Genomic DNA, 17,364 nt, shown 5'->3' on the forward strand with positions numbered 1-17,364 from the left:
CTTTTGAATGTCGGTTTTGAGAGTAAGGAGGTGGTAAAAAGGTGTCATGGTCAATGTCAAGAGCCTTGTGAAACAACAAGGTATCGTTACCAACCCTTGCATTAAAATCTCCTGCCAGAATAATTTCAGAGGAGGGAAATTTTCTTTCCAGGTCCTCCATAAGAGAAGTTAAGTGAGACCAATAGTAATGTAGAGAGGCAGAATTGGGGATTGGAGGAATATATATATTAAGTATGATTAGCGTAGTTTTAGCAAAGGTAAGTTTTATGGCTTGAATTGAACGAGGAAAGTCCGACAATAAATTAACAGCTTCAGAGGTTAGATGCGAGACCACCAGACTTGCTAGACCGGCTTGTGGACGGCCTCTGTTGTTAGTTTTTAGGGCTGGAGAACAATAAGAGTTAAAACCTTCGACGTTGATTGGCGTTAAAGCCCAGGTTTCTTGGAGGAGCACGACATCGAAGGATCGAAGGTAATTCAGGAAATCTTTGTCCTTGGACTTGCTCCTCCATCCTGAGAGGTTCCAAGAGATTAGCTTGATAGGTGAAGTGGAGGAGGAGTATGAAAGGGGGTTGACCAGTCAGTCAGATTCAGTAAGTGGGTCAAGAAGGTTGTTGGGTTGAGATGGAGCGCAACCATTGGCAATCACCTCAAGGTCGGAATTGAGATCCACGAGAAAGTTAGAAGGGTCTCTGGTTTGGTGCAGAACAGCATTGGAATCCGTTGTCATAGGGCTCACTGTGGTTCTGCTGGGTTCGCTAAGAGGGACTGCAATGGGATCGGCGTTAAAAATTGTAAGACACATATGTTGGGGCGGAGCCTGAGTATTCGTTACAATGGCTGCTTCAGCCCCAGCAGACTCAAGCTGCAGGAGTGAATCTTTTGGTGTAGATTTAGAGGCTGGGAGATTTGCCTCTCCTGAGCTTGGGTCAAAACTTGCGGGGTTTTGAAAAAGATTTGTCAGACTAGAATCAGATGTCCTAACTTGATCCATTACTGAATTGATCTCTGCTTCCGGCTGAGGTTTGTTATGAGAGTTCGTTAGGAGGTCAAAAAGGTCTTCATGGCCAGATGCTGGGACAGCTGTAAGAGCAACCCTTCGGTCATCTTGGAGTCTAGGGTCAGCTACTTGGTCTTGTTCAATCCCCAGGAAATTCTCGATCTCCATCAGGAACTCCTGGGGGTTTACTGGGCCAATATTCCGAAGCGTATCAGAATTTCCTTGGATGTCTCTTTTAAGCGAGGAGCCTCTGATGTTGGCTAGGGATTTCTCTAGGCTGTGAGTCAGACTCTGTAGGGCAGATTGCTCTTTTTCAGTGAGGATATGGCTGTGGAGATTCACCTGTTTAGTTTGTGAGTTAATTGCAGAAAGCTTATCGGAGGTCTGGGAAGCTGGCCAAGAGGTATTTTGAGCAGTCCGGGAAAAAGGGAGGCTTGCCAAGGATTTTTTTTCCCCTGAAAACAGAGGTTTTAACCCTGTGGTTGCAAAAACTCTTTTAGTTGTTATTTGAAAATTTTCTAGAAACCTTCCCATGCGCAAGAGCATTAAAGGTAAAGTGTTTGTGGAAAAGGTGAGGTGAATTCTTTCTGAGTTAGGAGATCCAGGAAGCCAATCTATTTTTTCCAGATCTACTTGGCTGATCTCTGTACGAAGAAGTTTACTTAAAGAGATGAGGGCACATCGTTTGTTAAGCCATTTGTCCTTGTTAGCTAGTACATTTTGAATTTCAAGGACTATTTGATTAGGTTGGAAACGTTGCGAGCAAGCGGAAAAGTAGCTCGGTGTTTCGAGTTTTAACTTAAGTTCTTCATTCCCTTTGTCAGGTGAGTCAGCCGAAAAAGGCTTCTCTCTGTTTCGACTGTTGCATGGATCTAAACAGTGAGGAGTTCCAGAAGCATTTTGCGGGACACTTTGCTTCATTTTCTTCTGGAGGGTTTCAATTTGGGATGATATTTCTTTAAGCCGGTGGAAAATAGACATAACTGTCCTACCAGAGATAATGCTGTATTCACCCAAGAGGGACAGGAATTGTTCATAGTCCACTTCGGCATTCTTACCCAGCATTTGATGGATTTGTTTAGGGTTTCCCACCGAAGCTGCGATTGTTGGGAGAGAGTGTTTGGTGAAGAGCTGGCCGTTTTCGGAAGAGGGGAGGTTAGCTAGGGTTGAGTAAGTGTCACTCTCTTCCCCCTTATCATTCACCGTCAGAGCAGAGTTTTTTGAAGCAGAGTGGCTGTTAAAATCACTTACTGGAAGTAGTTCGGTCCATTGGTCCAGCTTCTGTTGTTTTGGAGCCTTGCTAGGAGAACCACTGGAGGGACGCTGTCTTTTCTTTTTCTTGCCCATTGGAAGAAAAGTTGCAAGGTTTCAGAAAAGTTGCAAGGTTTCTCAGTCTGCAGTCAAGCTTAATGTCTTCTCTATATGCTGTTGCTCACTGTTATTGCAGAGATTTATTGAGTGAGGCATGGTGCATTACCACTCTGAGGCAGCCAGTGAATCTTCTTTTCTTTACTAGTTAATGATACGCAGTGCCTATATCCCACAGCATTAAAAATGCAATTGCTTTTGGTTGTTGTAGTTGCAGTTGTTACAAATCTAATTCTATAGTTTATGGTCTGTTGTTCAATCCAGCACAGTTATTTATGGTATACAGTACCCTCTTAATTATCCTGTAAGAACTGCACTTCCATGGGACCCCCTCGTGTTCCCTTGTTGTGTTTTGTGTGTGTGCGTGTCGGGGGGGGGGGAGGAGGGATCTGCTTGGCCCCCGCCTGGTCCTCCTCCCACCGGGTTTCCTGAGGGAGAGCAACCCCTCCCCATCCCCGCTCCTCCAGGACTTCCGTTTCCCTCCCCTCGGCCGGAAGCGCCGTGCACGGGGAGGCGGGGCGGCCTTCTGGCGGCCGCTCTAGGCGGCGGGGATGGGGCCCGCCTCGATGGTCTTCGCGCGCTTTGTGGGGCTTTGTTGTGCGGCGGCGGCGGCGGCGGCGGCGGGTCGTCCGGGCCGTCCTCGGCGAGACCCGGAACCGTAAGCAGACGGACCGGCAGGAAGTGGGGGGGGAGGTTGCGTAGCAACCGGGCCCTGCGCGCGGAGCGGAGGCCCCGCCGGGGCCGTAATCGTGGTGCTGGCGGTGGCGGTGGCGGTGGCGGTGGTGGTCAGGGTAACGGTCTCTGGCGCCGAGCCGGGCGGAGGAGCGGGCCGAGGGAGGAGGGAGCCTGGGTAGGTCTCTCCGGAACCCCGGAGAAGGGAAGGGAAGGGGTGGCGGCGGCGGCGGCGGGGGGGGCGGTGAGTGGGTGGTCGTCGTCTCCCGACCCGTCGCTTTGGACCCCCCCATAGCCCCCCCGACTCATATAGAGCATTTCCCCCCTCCCCTCCCTCCCACCACCACGACGACCCCCCCCAGGGGAGCCTCCGGGGGCTGGGGGGGGAGGGCAGGGTGAGGGATCCTGGGAGTTGCAGTCCGGAAGGAGGGTGGGGTGGGGGGAATAAAAAAGGAACGCCCCCCCACACACACATTGGGCTCGAGGTCCTGGAAAGGAGCGCCTCCCTGCCTCCCTTTCCTCCTCCACAACCCCGTTAGAGGGGGGGGGGGGAGAAAGAAGAATCATTGGGAAGAGAGATGGAGGGTTTTGGGATGCGGGGGGGGGACTCCCTCCTCCTCCGGGGAGAGGGGCTCGTTTGAGGGCAACGGGGAGCGGGGGGGGGAAAGAAGCAGACCTAAGGATGGGGAGGAGGGGGCTGTGCTCCTCGGGGCAGGTTTCCAACCCCCCCTCCCTCATCCCCTCCCTTGGTAATGTCGTTTTTTTTATTTTACAGTATCTTTCTTCTTCCATTCTTGAAGAACAGCTGCCCAAGGAACCCAGGGTTGGGGGATTCTGGGAGCTGTGTATTTTGGGGGGGGGGTCCAAAACAAGGCAACCCTTCTGAGCTTTGCAACCTGACCTGCCCATTTTGCTCCATGTCGTCCAGGGAGGGGGACTCCGGTGGCGCTGTCAGATCAGACTTGATTCGCACCCGTAACCCGAGTCAGGTTTTCATTTTTTCAGTGACTCAGAACTCGCCCATCTCTTCCTCTTTCTTTGGGCGGTTGATGGGGAGAGATCTTGCTTTTAATGGGGACTCGGATTTGGGATTTGGTTCCCAAAGACTTGGACCTGGGACTTTGACTTGCCAACATCCTCGGGGTATCATCCAGCAGCTTACAGTGATTCCCATGGATTGGTGAACCTGGATAAGGTCAGAGGTCTTGCCTCTGACAGCCCTGCTCAGGTCTTGCAGACTGCACGGTGGCTTCCTATACTGAGTTAGCCCATCTTGTGTTCAGTCTTCCTTTTTCTTCTTCAAGTTTTCCTGGTTGGGAAAGCAGTGACATTTCTTGACCTTCCCTGTGGTTGAGCTCTGGTAGTGACCGTTACGAAGGTAGGAAACCCCTGGAGAAAAGTCCGGGTTTGCACTGTTTTCACTGGACGTCCAAGTGAACGTGATGCCCGCAAGCGGCTAAGGATGTGGTGTTGGTAGCTGTCCCTTTTCAGGTAGACCTTCCGCACCTCCAGGTTATGTCAAGACTGGGCCATTGAAGATGCAGCACGCAGGACTGGCTTTCACGGCTGCCTGCGCACATCAGTCGGGTTCAGTCTAATGGGAGATCTCTTGATGGCAAAACACCGGTGTTCACCTACTAACAGGCTGGTTAAAAAGACCACCTTGCAGGCTTAAAAACTGCTATAATGGTTTCCTGCTGTAGAGGAGCCCAGGATGCCTGAAAAAAAACTATATTATGAAGGATGCAGTCTTTAGCCTCCTGCATCCTCTGTGATTTGCACTTTTGATGATTAAAGCAAGGACCTTTTGATTGTAGTCTTTTGCTTAAAACACCTTTTCCTAGAGAAGCTTGCCTAAGCTTCCTATCTTAGGCCTAAACTTCCTATCTTCTTATCTGATGTCTTTCTGTAACAGATTCTTTTGAATTGACTGGGTATTTTTGCAGGTCAAATGGTGACCTTTAATGGCTGTTTTGAGTATTTTGGCAGGTGTATTGATGCTGCAGTTTGCCTTGTATTACAGAGGAGATTTGGTGGATTTGGTGGTGGATTGGCTATGGTTTGGGGGCAGGTGGATCGGCTGTCAGCTTCTAACTCTAGTAAAAAGAAGGGTGGAACTCTCCACCCCAAACAGTTCTCTGGGGATTGAGTTTGAACTGTGGCTTCTGAAGCCTATGGAGTATTTAACACATATGAGAGACATCCCTAACATATAAGGATGTTAGGGATCCATAACGTATAGTCACCTGGAAGGACCCTCGGTGTTTGCTGGCATCTCCTGCCTCTTTGAATGGGAAGAAAAGTCTTGTCTCCCACGCCCAGCTGATCACGTCCCCAGTATGATTTTATCTATGAAGGGGCAAAAAGGTCTGTCAGCTGGAAGAATTCTGAAATTGCTGTACTTATGAAAATAGAATTGGGGGTGTGCATGATTGGCATAAGAACTGCCAGTCTGATCTCCCTTCTCCTATGCTTTCTTATAAGGTAAATAAGAACTGCTCCCTTTGGTGTCCCATTCAGCTTGGGAGTGTTCACCTGGCCTTGTACTGCAGCATTTGACTAGAGGCATCCACAGGGCTATAGAAAATGATTAAGATTCAAAACACCTATTAGAATTCAATCTGAGAGCAGGGTTCTGTTGGTAGAGGGGAGGGAGAGGTTTTACTGCTAATCTGCATTTTGTTTTAGCTTATGCGTACTTAACCAAAATTAATTGAAGAGCTCCTTCCCTGTTGTCATTAAGCTGCCAGAAGAGTGGCCACAAGCAGTGATTTCTGAGACCTGTCATTAGTCGTTTCCACCCATTCCCAGGGAAGATATTGTACTGTCAGTTTATTTTGCTTTTGCTCCTCCCGCAGGCACCTCTCTTGTTCAGTCGCCTTGGGCAGGATACCAACAGCTACCAAATGCCAGCTTATTAACTAAAGCAGTGGCACATTTCCTTTTGCACAGAGGCCTAAGAATATGTGTGTGCATGTTGCTGTTTAGATAGAATATACCTCATAGGAAGGAGGATGGCTAAGACCTGGCATTTCACTCCTGTTGAAATCACTGTGCCTAACCCTAACCCTTGTATTATGTGGGAGCTGGCAAAATACATTCACATCTTGCTCATGCTTCACTTTTCTAAATCCTGTATAACTTGTAAGCCCCTCCAGATGTCTCACTGTGGAATGTTGTACACTTAGTGTTTTCATGGTGTATTTTCACAAAAAGTAGAGCATGCTGCTTCTATACCCACCCCATAGCTTTTAAAGCACTCTCTGGGCGGTTTACAATTTTAATTACGCAAGCTGCACATCCCCCCCCCCGGTGAGCTGGGTACTCAATTTACCAACATCGGAAGGATGGAAGGCTGAGTGAACCTTGAGCTGGCTACCTGGGATTGAACCCCAGGTTATGAGCAGAGGCTTGACTGCAGTACTGTAGTTCAGCCACTGCACCATGAGGCTCCTTGTCAAATTGTTGTCAAACTACTGCTTTCCTTATTATTATTATATATTTACATTTTTAAATTTTATAATTTATTAGTCGAAGTCTGATTTTGTAGTTCTGCAAATGGCATAACTTTTGGGGTCATACAACTCAGTGTGCAACTGATAAATGTTTACAGTGATTTCTTAACTCAGGGCAATTTGCCTCCAAAGTTATTCGGTTTGTGCTACACCAGAGTAATTAGACAAGAGGATTTGTGCCATTGTGCTTATTACGCAGCATCTGTTTTTTAACCATTTGTGAGCTGCTTTAGTTCTCTATAATGTACTTAGAGAAAGGTAGCAGAGACATAAAATAAATAATAAGCTTTTTAGGTCTGGATCAAGTTACAGTTACATTCTTCAACCTATTTAGGCAAAGAATCAAGTAAGAGATTTTCAAAGGTATCTGTCAGTTCCCTCAGACACGTGTCACACCTTGTTGGTTTAAACTTAGGATGAAAATGAAAAGGCAACTGATAGGATTTGAATCCTATCAGTCTTGTCTTCGCAGCAAAACTGCTCTGGATGAAAAGAGTGCTTCCCCCCCCCCCAAGGTGATTTTCCCCACACAACGTAAATAGTAGAAATTTATTCTACTTATTTAAAATATTTTTATCCCACCTTTCTCCTTAAAAGGACCTAAGGCGGATTATATTATTAAACCGCAATAGTAAGGTTAACAACAGTGAATATATTAGTACTAAAATGGATCAAACAAACAGCATACAAAAGAAAACATAAGCAACACCAAAACACGTTCAAAGCAGTAAGCCCCAACCGCCCATTTAAAAACTACGTTCTGGCAGCCAGTCACTCAGGAAAAGCTTGCCTAAAGAGAAAGGTTTTTGCCTGCTTGCGGAAGGACAGCAAAAATGGGGCCAGGCAGGCTCGCCTCCAGTGGGAGGGAGTTCCAGAGTCTCTGGGAGCAGCCGCAGAGAAGGTCCTCTCCCGTGTCCCCCACCAAACACACCTAAGAAGGTGGTGGGGCTGAGAGGAAGGCTTCTCCTGCTAATCTTAACACCTGAACCAGCTCATAAAGGGAGATATGATCTTTTAGATAGCTTGGACTGAAGCCTTTTAGGGTTTTATAGGTTAGAATCAGCACCTTGAATCCCAAATGTTGCCATTGATGCATATAGTGGCAATAGACCTCTCTGTTTTTCCAGTTAGATTATCTCTTTGAAGACCGTGGGAATTGGTTAAGTACCCATGTAACCTGTGCGCCTTCCTCTCCCTCTCCCCCCCCTCACAGGATGTGATCTTTCCTGGTGTCCTGGCGGGAGTCTGTGTTTTAAGGCAACCCAATGGATGCAGAGAGTGACGTTGCCTTGGACATTTTAATCACCAATGTTGTCTGTGTCTTCCGAACAAGATGCCATTTAAACTTGCGAAAGATTGCCTTAGAGGGAGCCAACGTGATCTACAAGCGTGATGTTGGGGTAAGTAAAATCCCATTTCTCTTTTACCAAAGTGTTTCAGGATTCCAGTGATGTAGTAAGTACGGGTGCTAGCGTCAGCTTTCCGCTAGTGGTGGCTCATGTGCATCACTGTTTTGCCGTTGTGATTGTGCAAACTGGCACATAACTGCAATGCGCTCAGCCACACCAAACTGAAGAGGGAAAACAGCCACCCACAAATAAAGTGTTTCTGCCAAAGGGGCCACGGACCATATAGGGAAGCTTATGAAAAAAAAACACCTACCAACAGTATTCAGACCCACCACAAAAATACAACAAATGTTACGGTCAGCAAAGGACAAAAGGGACCCCCTCACCACTGCAGGAGTATACTGGATACCTCGCAGTTGCGGACAGGTATATATTGGAACCACAAAATGCAGCATTCACACCAGAATCAAAGAACATGAGAGACACTGCAGACTAAAACAACCGGAAAAATCAGCAGTAGCTGAACATGCCCTAAAATAAGCTGGACATGAAATTCTATTTCAAAATACCGAGATACTGGACAACACCAGCAATCATTATGTTAGACTCCACAGGGAAGCCATGGAAATCCATAAGCACCAACAGAGGTTCAACAAAAAAGAGGAAAGTCTAAAACTTAAGGCCTGGCTCCCAGCACTGGAAAATACAGCCTGCAGAAGGTCAACAAACTCTACCAGCCACAAGGACCAGTGATCACTGCACACAAAAGACCAGCTAAAGAAACCCATCAATCACAGTGACAGATAATCTCTCCCCCTTAACAGAACAATACGCTGATCACCATCATCACCGTAGTTCCTGAAAAAGACAAAAGCTGTTCCCACAGCTAAAAATACTCAACTATCCAACAAACAGCAATAGAGCATGGACAGAGTTCCTACTCCTGTTCCTCTGAAGAGTCCGGCCACAGAGGCTGGCAAACGTCAAGAGGAACAACCTTCAGAACATGACCAAACAGCCCGAAAAACCCACAACAACCATCAGATCCCGGCCGTGAAAGCCTTCGAGAATACATTGTTTCAGTAAAGCTATTTTCTTGTGTTGAGGGAGTGAAATGTTTTTTAAGACAAAGATTTGCTCATTCAGAATGCAAAAATTGGGTAGTGTGAAAAAGGCTGTATAACGTTGCCTGCAGAATTAGGGAATAACAATTCTTAGGGACACTGTGAATTCTTAGCCAACACAGACCCAAAATACTTTCCTGCGTCTAGTGAGCACTGCCATTTTCACGAGAGAAGCTGTGAGGGAGGGGGCACCATGGCTTGTGGGTGGCTGCCTGTTTTCTTCCAGGGAGCCTTGTTCTAGTTTGCTGGATTTGCTCATCCTAGCGGCAAGACTGTTCCTCTCTGAATAATATATTTTTGTTTTTCGTTGATTACAAAATTAATAGCTTCCATTTTCACATTTCTCCTCCTCCTCCTGAGATGTCAAAAACGAAGGTAGGTAGCATAGAGTAGCACACGGTGCTGCAGTTAGTAGACTTCTCTCCTGTATATAAATATATCCCAATTTAATTTGTACAAAAGAACAAAAAAATTTAAAATGCATCAGTGTGTTAAATTATACATTTTTGTCTCCTAGCTATGTTACAAACTGGCCCCATCACCTCCTGGCAAATAGAAGGGGAAGATATGGAGGCAGTTTCCCTCCCCCCAGAAACAGTGGAATAAAAACTTTTGTTCCTCCAGAGCTTTAAAAAAATCGTCATTTTACATCTCTACACTTGCTTACTTGGAAGGGAAAGGGAGGATACCTTTACAAAGCAGATTTTACTTGCAGAGCTTCTCCCAGAGTAGATTTGTTTTTTAGAGTGGAAACATGAACATAACAGCACAAAACACTTATTAAAATTGTACACATCATACCTTAATTCCATATCCTCTTCTGCTTTTATATCAGGAAGTTTTACAATGAGAAGTGTGTTTTTTCTACCTCATTTCAGAAAGTATTGATGAAGCTTAGGAAGCCCAGAATTACAGCTACCATTTGGTCGTCAGGGAAAGTAATTTGCACGGGAGCTACAAGGTACAATCCATTTGCAATTTTCTTGTTCTTTTCCTTTAAAAAAAAACTTACAGTTTTTGAGTGTTAAGCCTTTGGTACCTTAATCCGCGGTTTGTTTGTTTTTTTCTTCTCTAGTGAAGAAGAAGCTAAATTTGGTGCCAGACGATTAGCCCGTAGTTTGCAGAAACTTGGCTTTCAGGTAATTTCCTCAAGGGACTAAATCTTGATCGGCAGCTAGGTCGATGGCGTTTCATTGCGTGTTGCTGTGTCAGGAAATGGTTTGTTTAATTCTGCTTCCAGAGATCCATCCAACTGGGCTTACTCTTGAGTAGGGTTCAGTTCCTTTGCTTTCTAGAAGCAAGCCCTCTTCTTCCCTCACCCATTGAGCCCTGTGTGCTTCTAGCTAAAGTCATTCTGATTGGGATCACCCTTCCTTTCTCTTTGGGGAAGGAAAAGGAGGGGTGTGGGGCCCCGTTCCCCCCCCCTTTGTTTTGTTTGCTCACAGAGGGTTCTTCTGGTGGGAATGATGCTGCCCAGGCACAGCTTAGGGAGCTGTCTTGGGCAGTACTACAACAATCGGGGCCTCCAGCGCATCATAATACTGCCCAACGGAAAGGTCCTGCTTTGCTCACTTCATGCCGTTTCAGGTATGATTCAGGTTATCTCTGCCTTTTGCGCTTTTAGCATCTTGCCAGGACTGGCAAATAAATAAAAAGATTAAGAAGAGTCATTAAGATGAACCTTTCTCATTTGAGTTGTTTGGGCAGAAGTATCACTCTGGGAGGCCTCCTGCAGCAGAAAAAGATGTTTTTGCCCCATTAAAAACAAAACAAAAAAATGTATTCGTGAAGGCTTTCACGGCCGGGATCTAATGGTTGTTGTGGGTTTTTCGGGCTTCTTGGCCGTGTTCTGAAGGTGATTTTTCCTAACGTTTCGCCAGTCTCTGTGGCCATGGGCATCTTCAGAGGACAGCAGAGCACAGTTTGCTGTCCTCTGAAGATGCCCATGGCCACAGAGACTGGCGAAACGTTAGCAAAAACCACCTTCAGAACACGGCCAAGAAACCTGAAAAACCCACAAAAACCAAAACAAAAAAAACTCCACCTTTTTTTGACCCCCCCCCCGCCGGAACCTGTGAATCTGCAGAAATAAATGGCCTTGGAGCCCCAGAGGTTGTCTACAGGCTTTGCTGAACCATGTTTTAAATCTGATCCCGTCCTTGCAGTAGGATTTGAACCTCGCTCCCTTGGCCCTCTTTGGTGCCAGAAAAAGCTTCTAGAAGACTTCCCAGCCCAGAAATAACTGAAAGTAACCAACACATGGGTGGGGTGGAAGTGAGGGGGGACTGATGGATAGTTCCCACTTTGATGGGGTGGGGAGCTTGCAGGAATCTCCTCCTGATGTTCCTCAGTCAGAACCTCCAGCAGTTCCACCATCTTGGAAACCTTTTGTTTAGAACTAATTAGCATAAATGCATTTTATATGTTTTTTAACTTGTTTTAACTGATGTAAGCCGCCCTGAGTAGACGTTGTCTAGAGGGGCGGGGTAAAATAGAATAAATAAATAAATAAATAAATAAATAAATAAATAAATTCTGAAAAGCAATTGCAGTACAGTATTGGGATTTTTAGCCTCTCCCATCACAGGGGAGCTCCAGAGCAGGACTTTAGGGCACGCAGGGAACTTTTCGAGGGAAAGGGGATGACGTCCGTCCTGCTTCCATTGGCGAAAGGAAATTAACGCCAGCTGAAGTGTACTTACTTGGTGCCTTCTGCTCTCTCTCTCTGCCAGTTAAGTCAACGAGACTTACAGCTGTTTAGCTTTGGATTCTCTGTGCTCCGACTTCTAACATCTAACCTGTTAACAGCTGCAAACTCCCTTTCCCTCCTCAAAATTTTAGTAATTGAACACGATTACTACATTGGTAGAGGCCCAGGAGATTCCACTGTTATTTATTTATTTAAAATATTTCAATGCCACCTTTCTCCGCAAAAGGACCCAAATAATGCTAATGCACTGTTAATACACTATTGATAATGCTAACGTCCTAACTGTCAGAGCACTATGACAGTGGAACCCATGACCTGGAGAGGTGGTGTGAATGCTCCAACCCTGCAGGCATTCAGGAGAAATATAAAGACAACTACCTGGCAGGTATTCTTTGATTTGTATTCCTGCCTTGAGCAAAAGGTCAGACTCCATGGCCTTATAGGCCCCTTCCAACTTCATGATTCTAGGATGCTGCAGAACATTTTAGCCAAAAGGTTATTTGGGCGGGGGGGGGGGGAATTGCTGCCTTGTGGGTTGGAAAATTATAACCATTCTGAGACGGAGGTGCTTTTGTTCTGTCACCTTGTAGTTGAAATGAGGCCAAATGCATGCAAGACTTCTGTTTTCAGATGTAATGTTTTCTCACAATTCCACTTGTGTTCTTTTTATTTTGAAAAGGTGATTTTTACAGACTTCAAAGTGGTCAATGTATTAGCAGTATGCAACATGCCCTTTGAAATCCGATTGCCGGAATTCACAAAAAACAACAGACCGCATGCTAGGTATAGTAGAATTTAAATAAACCCTTTCATTACCTCGTTTGTTTATGCAACATCATTCTCTTCCTTTCACATCTTGGTTTTTTTATTTTTTTAATTATTATTGTTGTTGTTGTTTTGTTGTTGTTACTGTTACTGTTTTTAACCAACATTGCTCTTCTGCTTTCTAGTTATGAACCAGAGCTTCACCCTGCCGTGTGCTATAGAATAAAATCTCTCAGAGCTACTCTACAGATTTTTTCAACAGGAAGTATCACGGTTACAGGTATACACACCCTTTGTGAATGAGAAATGCCTTTGTTGCGGAAGTGCAGGTAACTCAGTCTTATTGTAGATCAGGTCAGCCTGTGGGTGGCTTTCCACTATCGTTCTGACAGATGTTCTCTGTGACCAGTTGCATTCTGACCGAGTGAACTGTGGTTGCAGATCAAGTTCAGCAGGTGAAAAAGCAAGCGTTAAATTCTAATTCATTTTGCAACAGTAAGCAGGGAGGGCCTTTCAACTTCTTAGCAAACGGCATGGCCACACGTTTCAGCTAGGCGACTCGGCTGAAGCTGTTCCACTCACTCCTCAAAGCCAAGGGGACACCTCTAAATTTTAATCAAAGGATGTAGTGTGGAGCTGTGCCTCCACGTTCAATTTAGTTACAGCTCTTATTGCGGAAGGGCAGTTGTCCTAACCAGGAACACATAGCACTCAGTCCTGCCTCTTCCTTCCCAGTGTGATTTGGGCAGAAGCCACCCATAACTTTGGAGGGAAAAACTCTCATCACGGATATGTCCAAAAAGTTCCAGATGTGCTGGGATGACGGTAATCCTTCTGCTGATTCAGGGGAGGGGAGAAAAAGGGATCTCCCGCCGCCGCCGCCACCACCGTCCAGTGTTGTGAGGATGGATTTCCATAACCAGTAATTAAGGCAAAAACCTCTAAACAACAATCAATACAATTTTGGAAAGGAAGTTCGTATTAAAAATACTGTTCTAAGGGGTCCCGTGGGTATGGGGTGCATGGTAGTTTAGATTGTATAGTGAGTATTTTGTACTTTTGTATTTGTTTTTGTTCTGAAAAATAATAAAAAATATTAAACAAACCAACCAGTAATTAAGGCAAAAATATGATGGTAGATTTATGTTGTCCATTAAGGGAGGGTCTGGTCTGGTTTGGCTCTACACTGGTTTCTGGGCTGGAGTTTCAGTATTGCCCTTGGCAAGTGCCAAGCAGTTGGTTTTCGTTGTTTTGGGAGCACTAAAGAAAATTAGGTTTGGTACCAGTTAAGTTCAAATAATACTAATGTGGATTGGACTTGGGACTTTTTTGGTGTGCGTGTGCGTGTGCGTGTGCGTGCGCATGCTTTCAAGCCTGTCTTGATTGTCCCTCAGGTTTCCCCCTTTTTATTTATTCTCAGGGCCAAACGTCAAGGCCGTTGCCACTGCGGTGGAGCAAATCTACCCATTTGTGTTCGAAAGCAGGAAAGAGATTTTATAAATTTGCCACTTCGGGGTTAGGTGAGCTAACCAAGCACCTTTTGGACTGCTGCACATTGGACTAAAAGCAACAGAGAAGGTGGGGCAGGAAAGGACAACTGGACCAACGCTGCTGAGGAGGCGGAACCCTTTGGGCCACCGTGATCCGCTCCGACCCCTTTTGGATTTTAGTTTTGAACAGTGCTGTATTGTAAAAAACAGAGGTTTACAAGATACGAAATTGCTGCTTTCTACAAGACATTCTATTTATTTCTGCAGTAATTTCTGTGTGTTCATAAGCAGAGTTGTCATGAGATGCACTAACTTGGGGAAACACATCTTTAGGTTGAGCTTGTGTTTTTATTTGTGAATAATCTTTTACATTTTTGTATGCTGACTGTCGGGCACCAAAGAAGCTGTGGACGTTCCCTTTTTCACCTGGCGAGGGTGCACAAATAAAAATCTACGAAAAACTTTCTTCATATCTGTTCTGTTACATTCCTTCCCTCTTTTTCTATTAAGAAGTGTATATTAGCAAAGTAACTAGAGCGATGTGTTTGTGTACTCTTGCTCCTATTTTGCTCCAGTTTTAGAGTGTGTGTATATATAAAGTGATAAGTAACAGACTAGGTGGAAACTGATGACAGATATGTATGTGTCCCAAAGGCAGAACGTGGTTTGCTGAAATACATTTTAATGGCATGCAGAATTAGGATGACCTTTCCATGCTGGGTCAAGCAAACTTTAAAGAATACTGCGCTTGGTGAAAATCAAAGCTTCCTTACTGAAGCAATTGATATTAGTAAAATCAACTACCCTGTTTGCAGTTAAATGCAAGGTTTGTTTTTTAAAACTGTGTAGTGAATTACTTCCAATGACTAATCTTACTTTTCAGGAGAGAGAGAGAGAGAGACAAAAAGTATTTTTTCATTGACACAGTCCTAAGCTGCTTTTAAAGAGCTGCCAGTGTTTTTGCCAAATATTGCTACAGTACTGTTATATTTAAAATAAATGCTAACGGGCAAAAAAACCCCAAACCCTTGGCTTTGTTATCTTGCGACCGGAAAAAGCCAATATTCAGTGTGTCAGTACCTCTGCATATGGAACCGATGAAAGTGAATCAGAAGTGAATCGAAACTGCTATTCTTGCTGTCTATAATAAATATGTAAAAATGCAGCAATGTCTCCCATATCTAAGCCTCAAGAGGTGAATGGAATGTGGATTTAAATATTGCAGGTAATATGCATTCAGCTGCCAGTTTTTGCACTTCAGATTGAAATAAACTCAGTGGAGTCCTGTAAATAAAATCCAATTGAAAGCTTGGTGTGTCTTATTATATGTTTTGCTAAATATCATGAGCAAATGTTATAGGATGGACACGTAAGAACTGTTTCTGGGTGGGCCGGGATGGGGGGAAGAGATACAGATGGGTGGAGTTGATGCTAAAGAAAGTGAAAAAGTTGTCTGATTTGTCAGGAGGTAGTTTAGTGGCCAGGGTTTTCTCCAAAGGGTACCTGTCGAGAGACATGTGCTCACATGGGTAGCAGTAACAGAGCCAGGTGAGAAAGGGAGATCCGAATGATAATGGATCTACCTATAAGCAAGAATTTGGCCGGCCTTATCTGGGAGAATTGCCGCTGGCTGCCGTGTGCCAAAATCGAGGGACTTTTTCTGATCCCCTGGACTCCACCTGTCAGCAGGCTGCAAGGAGCAGCTGAGGCAGACCCTGAACCTGACTGCCTGATGCTGAAAACGGCAACTTGGAAGCATCACTCCTTTGCCTTTCTCAATTTTGTGATGTTCTTGTGTAGTTCTTTGCAGTTGAAGTCTTTAGTTTTCCATTTCTCTTCCATTAACTCTAATATTATTCGGTCATTCATGTCTCCCGTTTTAATTTACATTTCTGCTTTTGAGAGGGTTGTTTTTAGAGCAAATAGCGTTGTATAGTTTTAGCTATTGTGAGCCACTTCGGGTCCCCTATGGGGAAAAAGGTGGCATGTGAATAATATAAACAAATGAATAGCATTTATATTTCAGCTGTCTGAATGGGTGGTCTTAATGCTAGCTTCATGAATGCCGTCCTTAAAAGGGTATATGGTTAGATTGCTGAATTGTTTAATTTCTGCCTTCTCTTTCCTCACAAGCATCACCAAATAGGTTGGCATTATAGCAGTAGGTCTTCATCATCTTTGTCATGTTTTCAAAGGACGACTGGCCCTTTACAAAAATGCCACTCCCCCCCCCCCCCCCGCTTTCATCTAGCACTTTTAGTTTTAAGCTGAAGCTTCAATGCTCCAGACAAGAGATTTTTGGACATTTCTGCCCTTCTTCTTCCACCTTTGCAGCATCCAGGACAATGAAGCGCAGCAGGACTCAAGAACCCGCCTGTATTTCATATTTTTAGTGGCCCAGTTGATGCTTCTGACAATGCAAGTGCTTTCCCCAGAAGTGTGTTGGAAAATTCATTCACGACACAACCTCAACTTAATTAGCCACTGATGTGGTGCAAAATCGAAATGATTGCCTTCATCCTGGTTCTGGGTTGGCGGCTCCAGCCCTCAATGGCTGCAGCCACAGACAGGTGAATTGCACGAAGACATGATAAGCCACATCTGGTTGAATTTCCACTTGTGCACAACTTTTAAACATATATCAGAGTCCTCTCCTTTCTATGGGCTACCTTAAAAAAAGTTTGTGTGTGTGAAACATCTGATGACAAGCTCTCAGCAACCAAAATATTTAGGAGAGGAGGGACAAGAGAAGGGGGTGGGAAGTGGAGTGGTGAGGGTCAGCATGCAGAGCTCCAAGCCTGACGGGAGTGAGTTTTCTCTTGCTTTTGGGGGGGGGGGGTTCCTAAGCAGGACAGCTAAATATTAGCAAGGGTTTGTACTGGAAACAAGGGCTGAAAGACGACCCAACGTCCAAGGAGAGCTTAAAGACCAGCAGTAATAAGGTCGGAAGGCAAACCAAGAGATCACACTCAGAAGAGCTGGGCAATCAGACACCACACACAGTACCGGGAGATGAAAGCCTGGGCAACGTCTTGCATGCTAGAGCAGCACATTCAGTTCTGAGGAGTTTTTATCCCTCAGATGGACAATTGTGTGTATCTATCTAGTGGTTGGACCAACCTGCCCCTTAGTAGTGCATGCAAGTCTCTATGACTTAAGTAAATGTCATTTTAATATCTTTATGTATAGCATTTTAAAAATGTCCTTCGTTATTTTTATTTGCATGTTTTAGATCGGTTTCTGAAGTCCCTATCCTGGGAGAGGCGGCATGAAAAGGAAGCCATCAAGTGGGTGCCCAGCTTTTGCTGGTTGTTTAGAGCTTGTTTTCCAACATTGTGTGTGTGTGTGTGTGTGTGGGTCATCCATACTCT

General features: G+C 45.1%; 1 protein-coding gene across 6 annotated transcripts; it reads left to right on the forward strand.

The window, feature by feature from the left end:
* Positions 1-2,869: 2,869 nt before the first annotated feature.
* TBPL1 (TATA-box binding protein like 1) lies at positions 2,870-15,304 on the forward strand. Of its 6 annotated transcripts, none has more exons than XM_072999444.2 (7): positions 2,870-3,026; positions 7,769-7,955; positions 9,907-9,989; positions 10,104-10,167; positions 12,418-12,521; positions 12,689-12,783; positions 13,924-15,304. In XM_072999444.2, the coding sequence occupies exons 2-7, from the start codon at positions 7,821-7,823 to the stop codon at positions 14,001-14,003; spliced, it is 561 nt and encodes a 186-aa protein (XP_072855545.1). In that variant the 5' UTR covers positions 2,870-3,026; positions 7,769-7,820; the 3' UTR covers positions 14,004-15,304. The 6 variants fall into 6 exon arrangements, with proteins under 6 accessions (XP_072855545.1, XP_078248173.1, XP_078248171.1 ...); XM_078392047.1 differs by lacking the exon at positions 2,870-3,026 and adding an exon at positions 3,100-3,159; XM_078392045.1 differs by lacking the exon at positions 2,870-3,026 and adding an exon at positions 3,200-3,218.
* The last annotated feature ends 2,060 nt before the right edge of the window (positions 15,305-17,364 follow it).

The sequence above is a fragment of the Pogona vitticeps genome, chromosome 4, assembly GCF_051106095.1.
Source record: "Pogona vitticeps strain Pit_001003342236 chromosome 4, PviZW2.1, whole genome shotgun sequence".
NCBI lineage: Eukaryota > Metazoa > Chordata > Lepidosauria > Squamata > Agamidae > Pogona > Pogona vitticeps.

Excerpts from the sequence above, each read along its gene's own strand:
- TBPL1 (XM_072999444.2), top strand. The coding sequence starts at position 7,821 with ATGGATGCAGAGAGTGACGTTGCCTTGGACATTTTAATCACCAATGTT. Across the intron at positions 10,168-12,417 it reads TGCAGAAACTTGGCTTTCAG|GTGATTTTTACAGACTTCAA; the intron begins GTAATTTCCTCA and ends TATTTTGAAAAG. Across the intron at positions 12,522-12,688 it reads AACAACAGACCGCATGCTAG|TTATGAACCAGAGCTTCACC; the intron begins GTATAGTAGAAT and ends TCTGCTTTCTAG.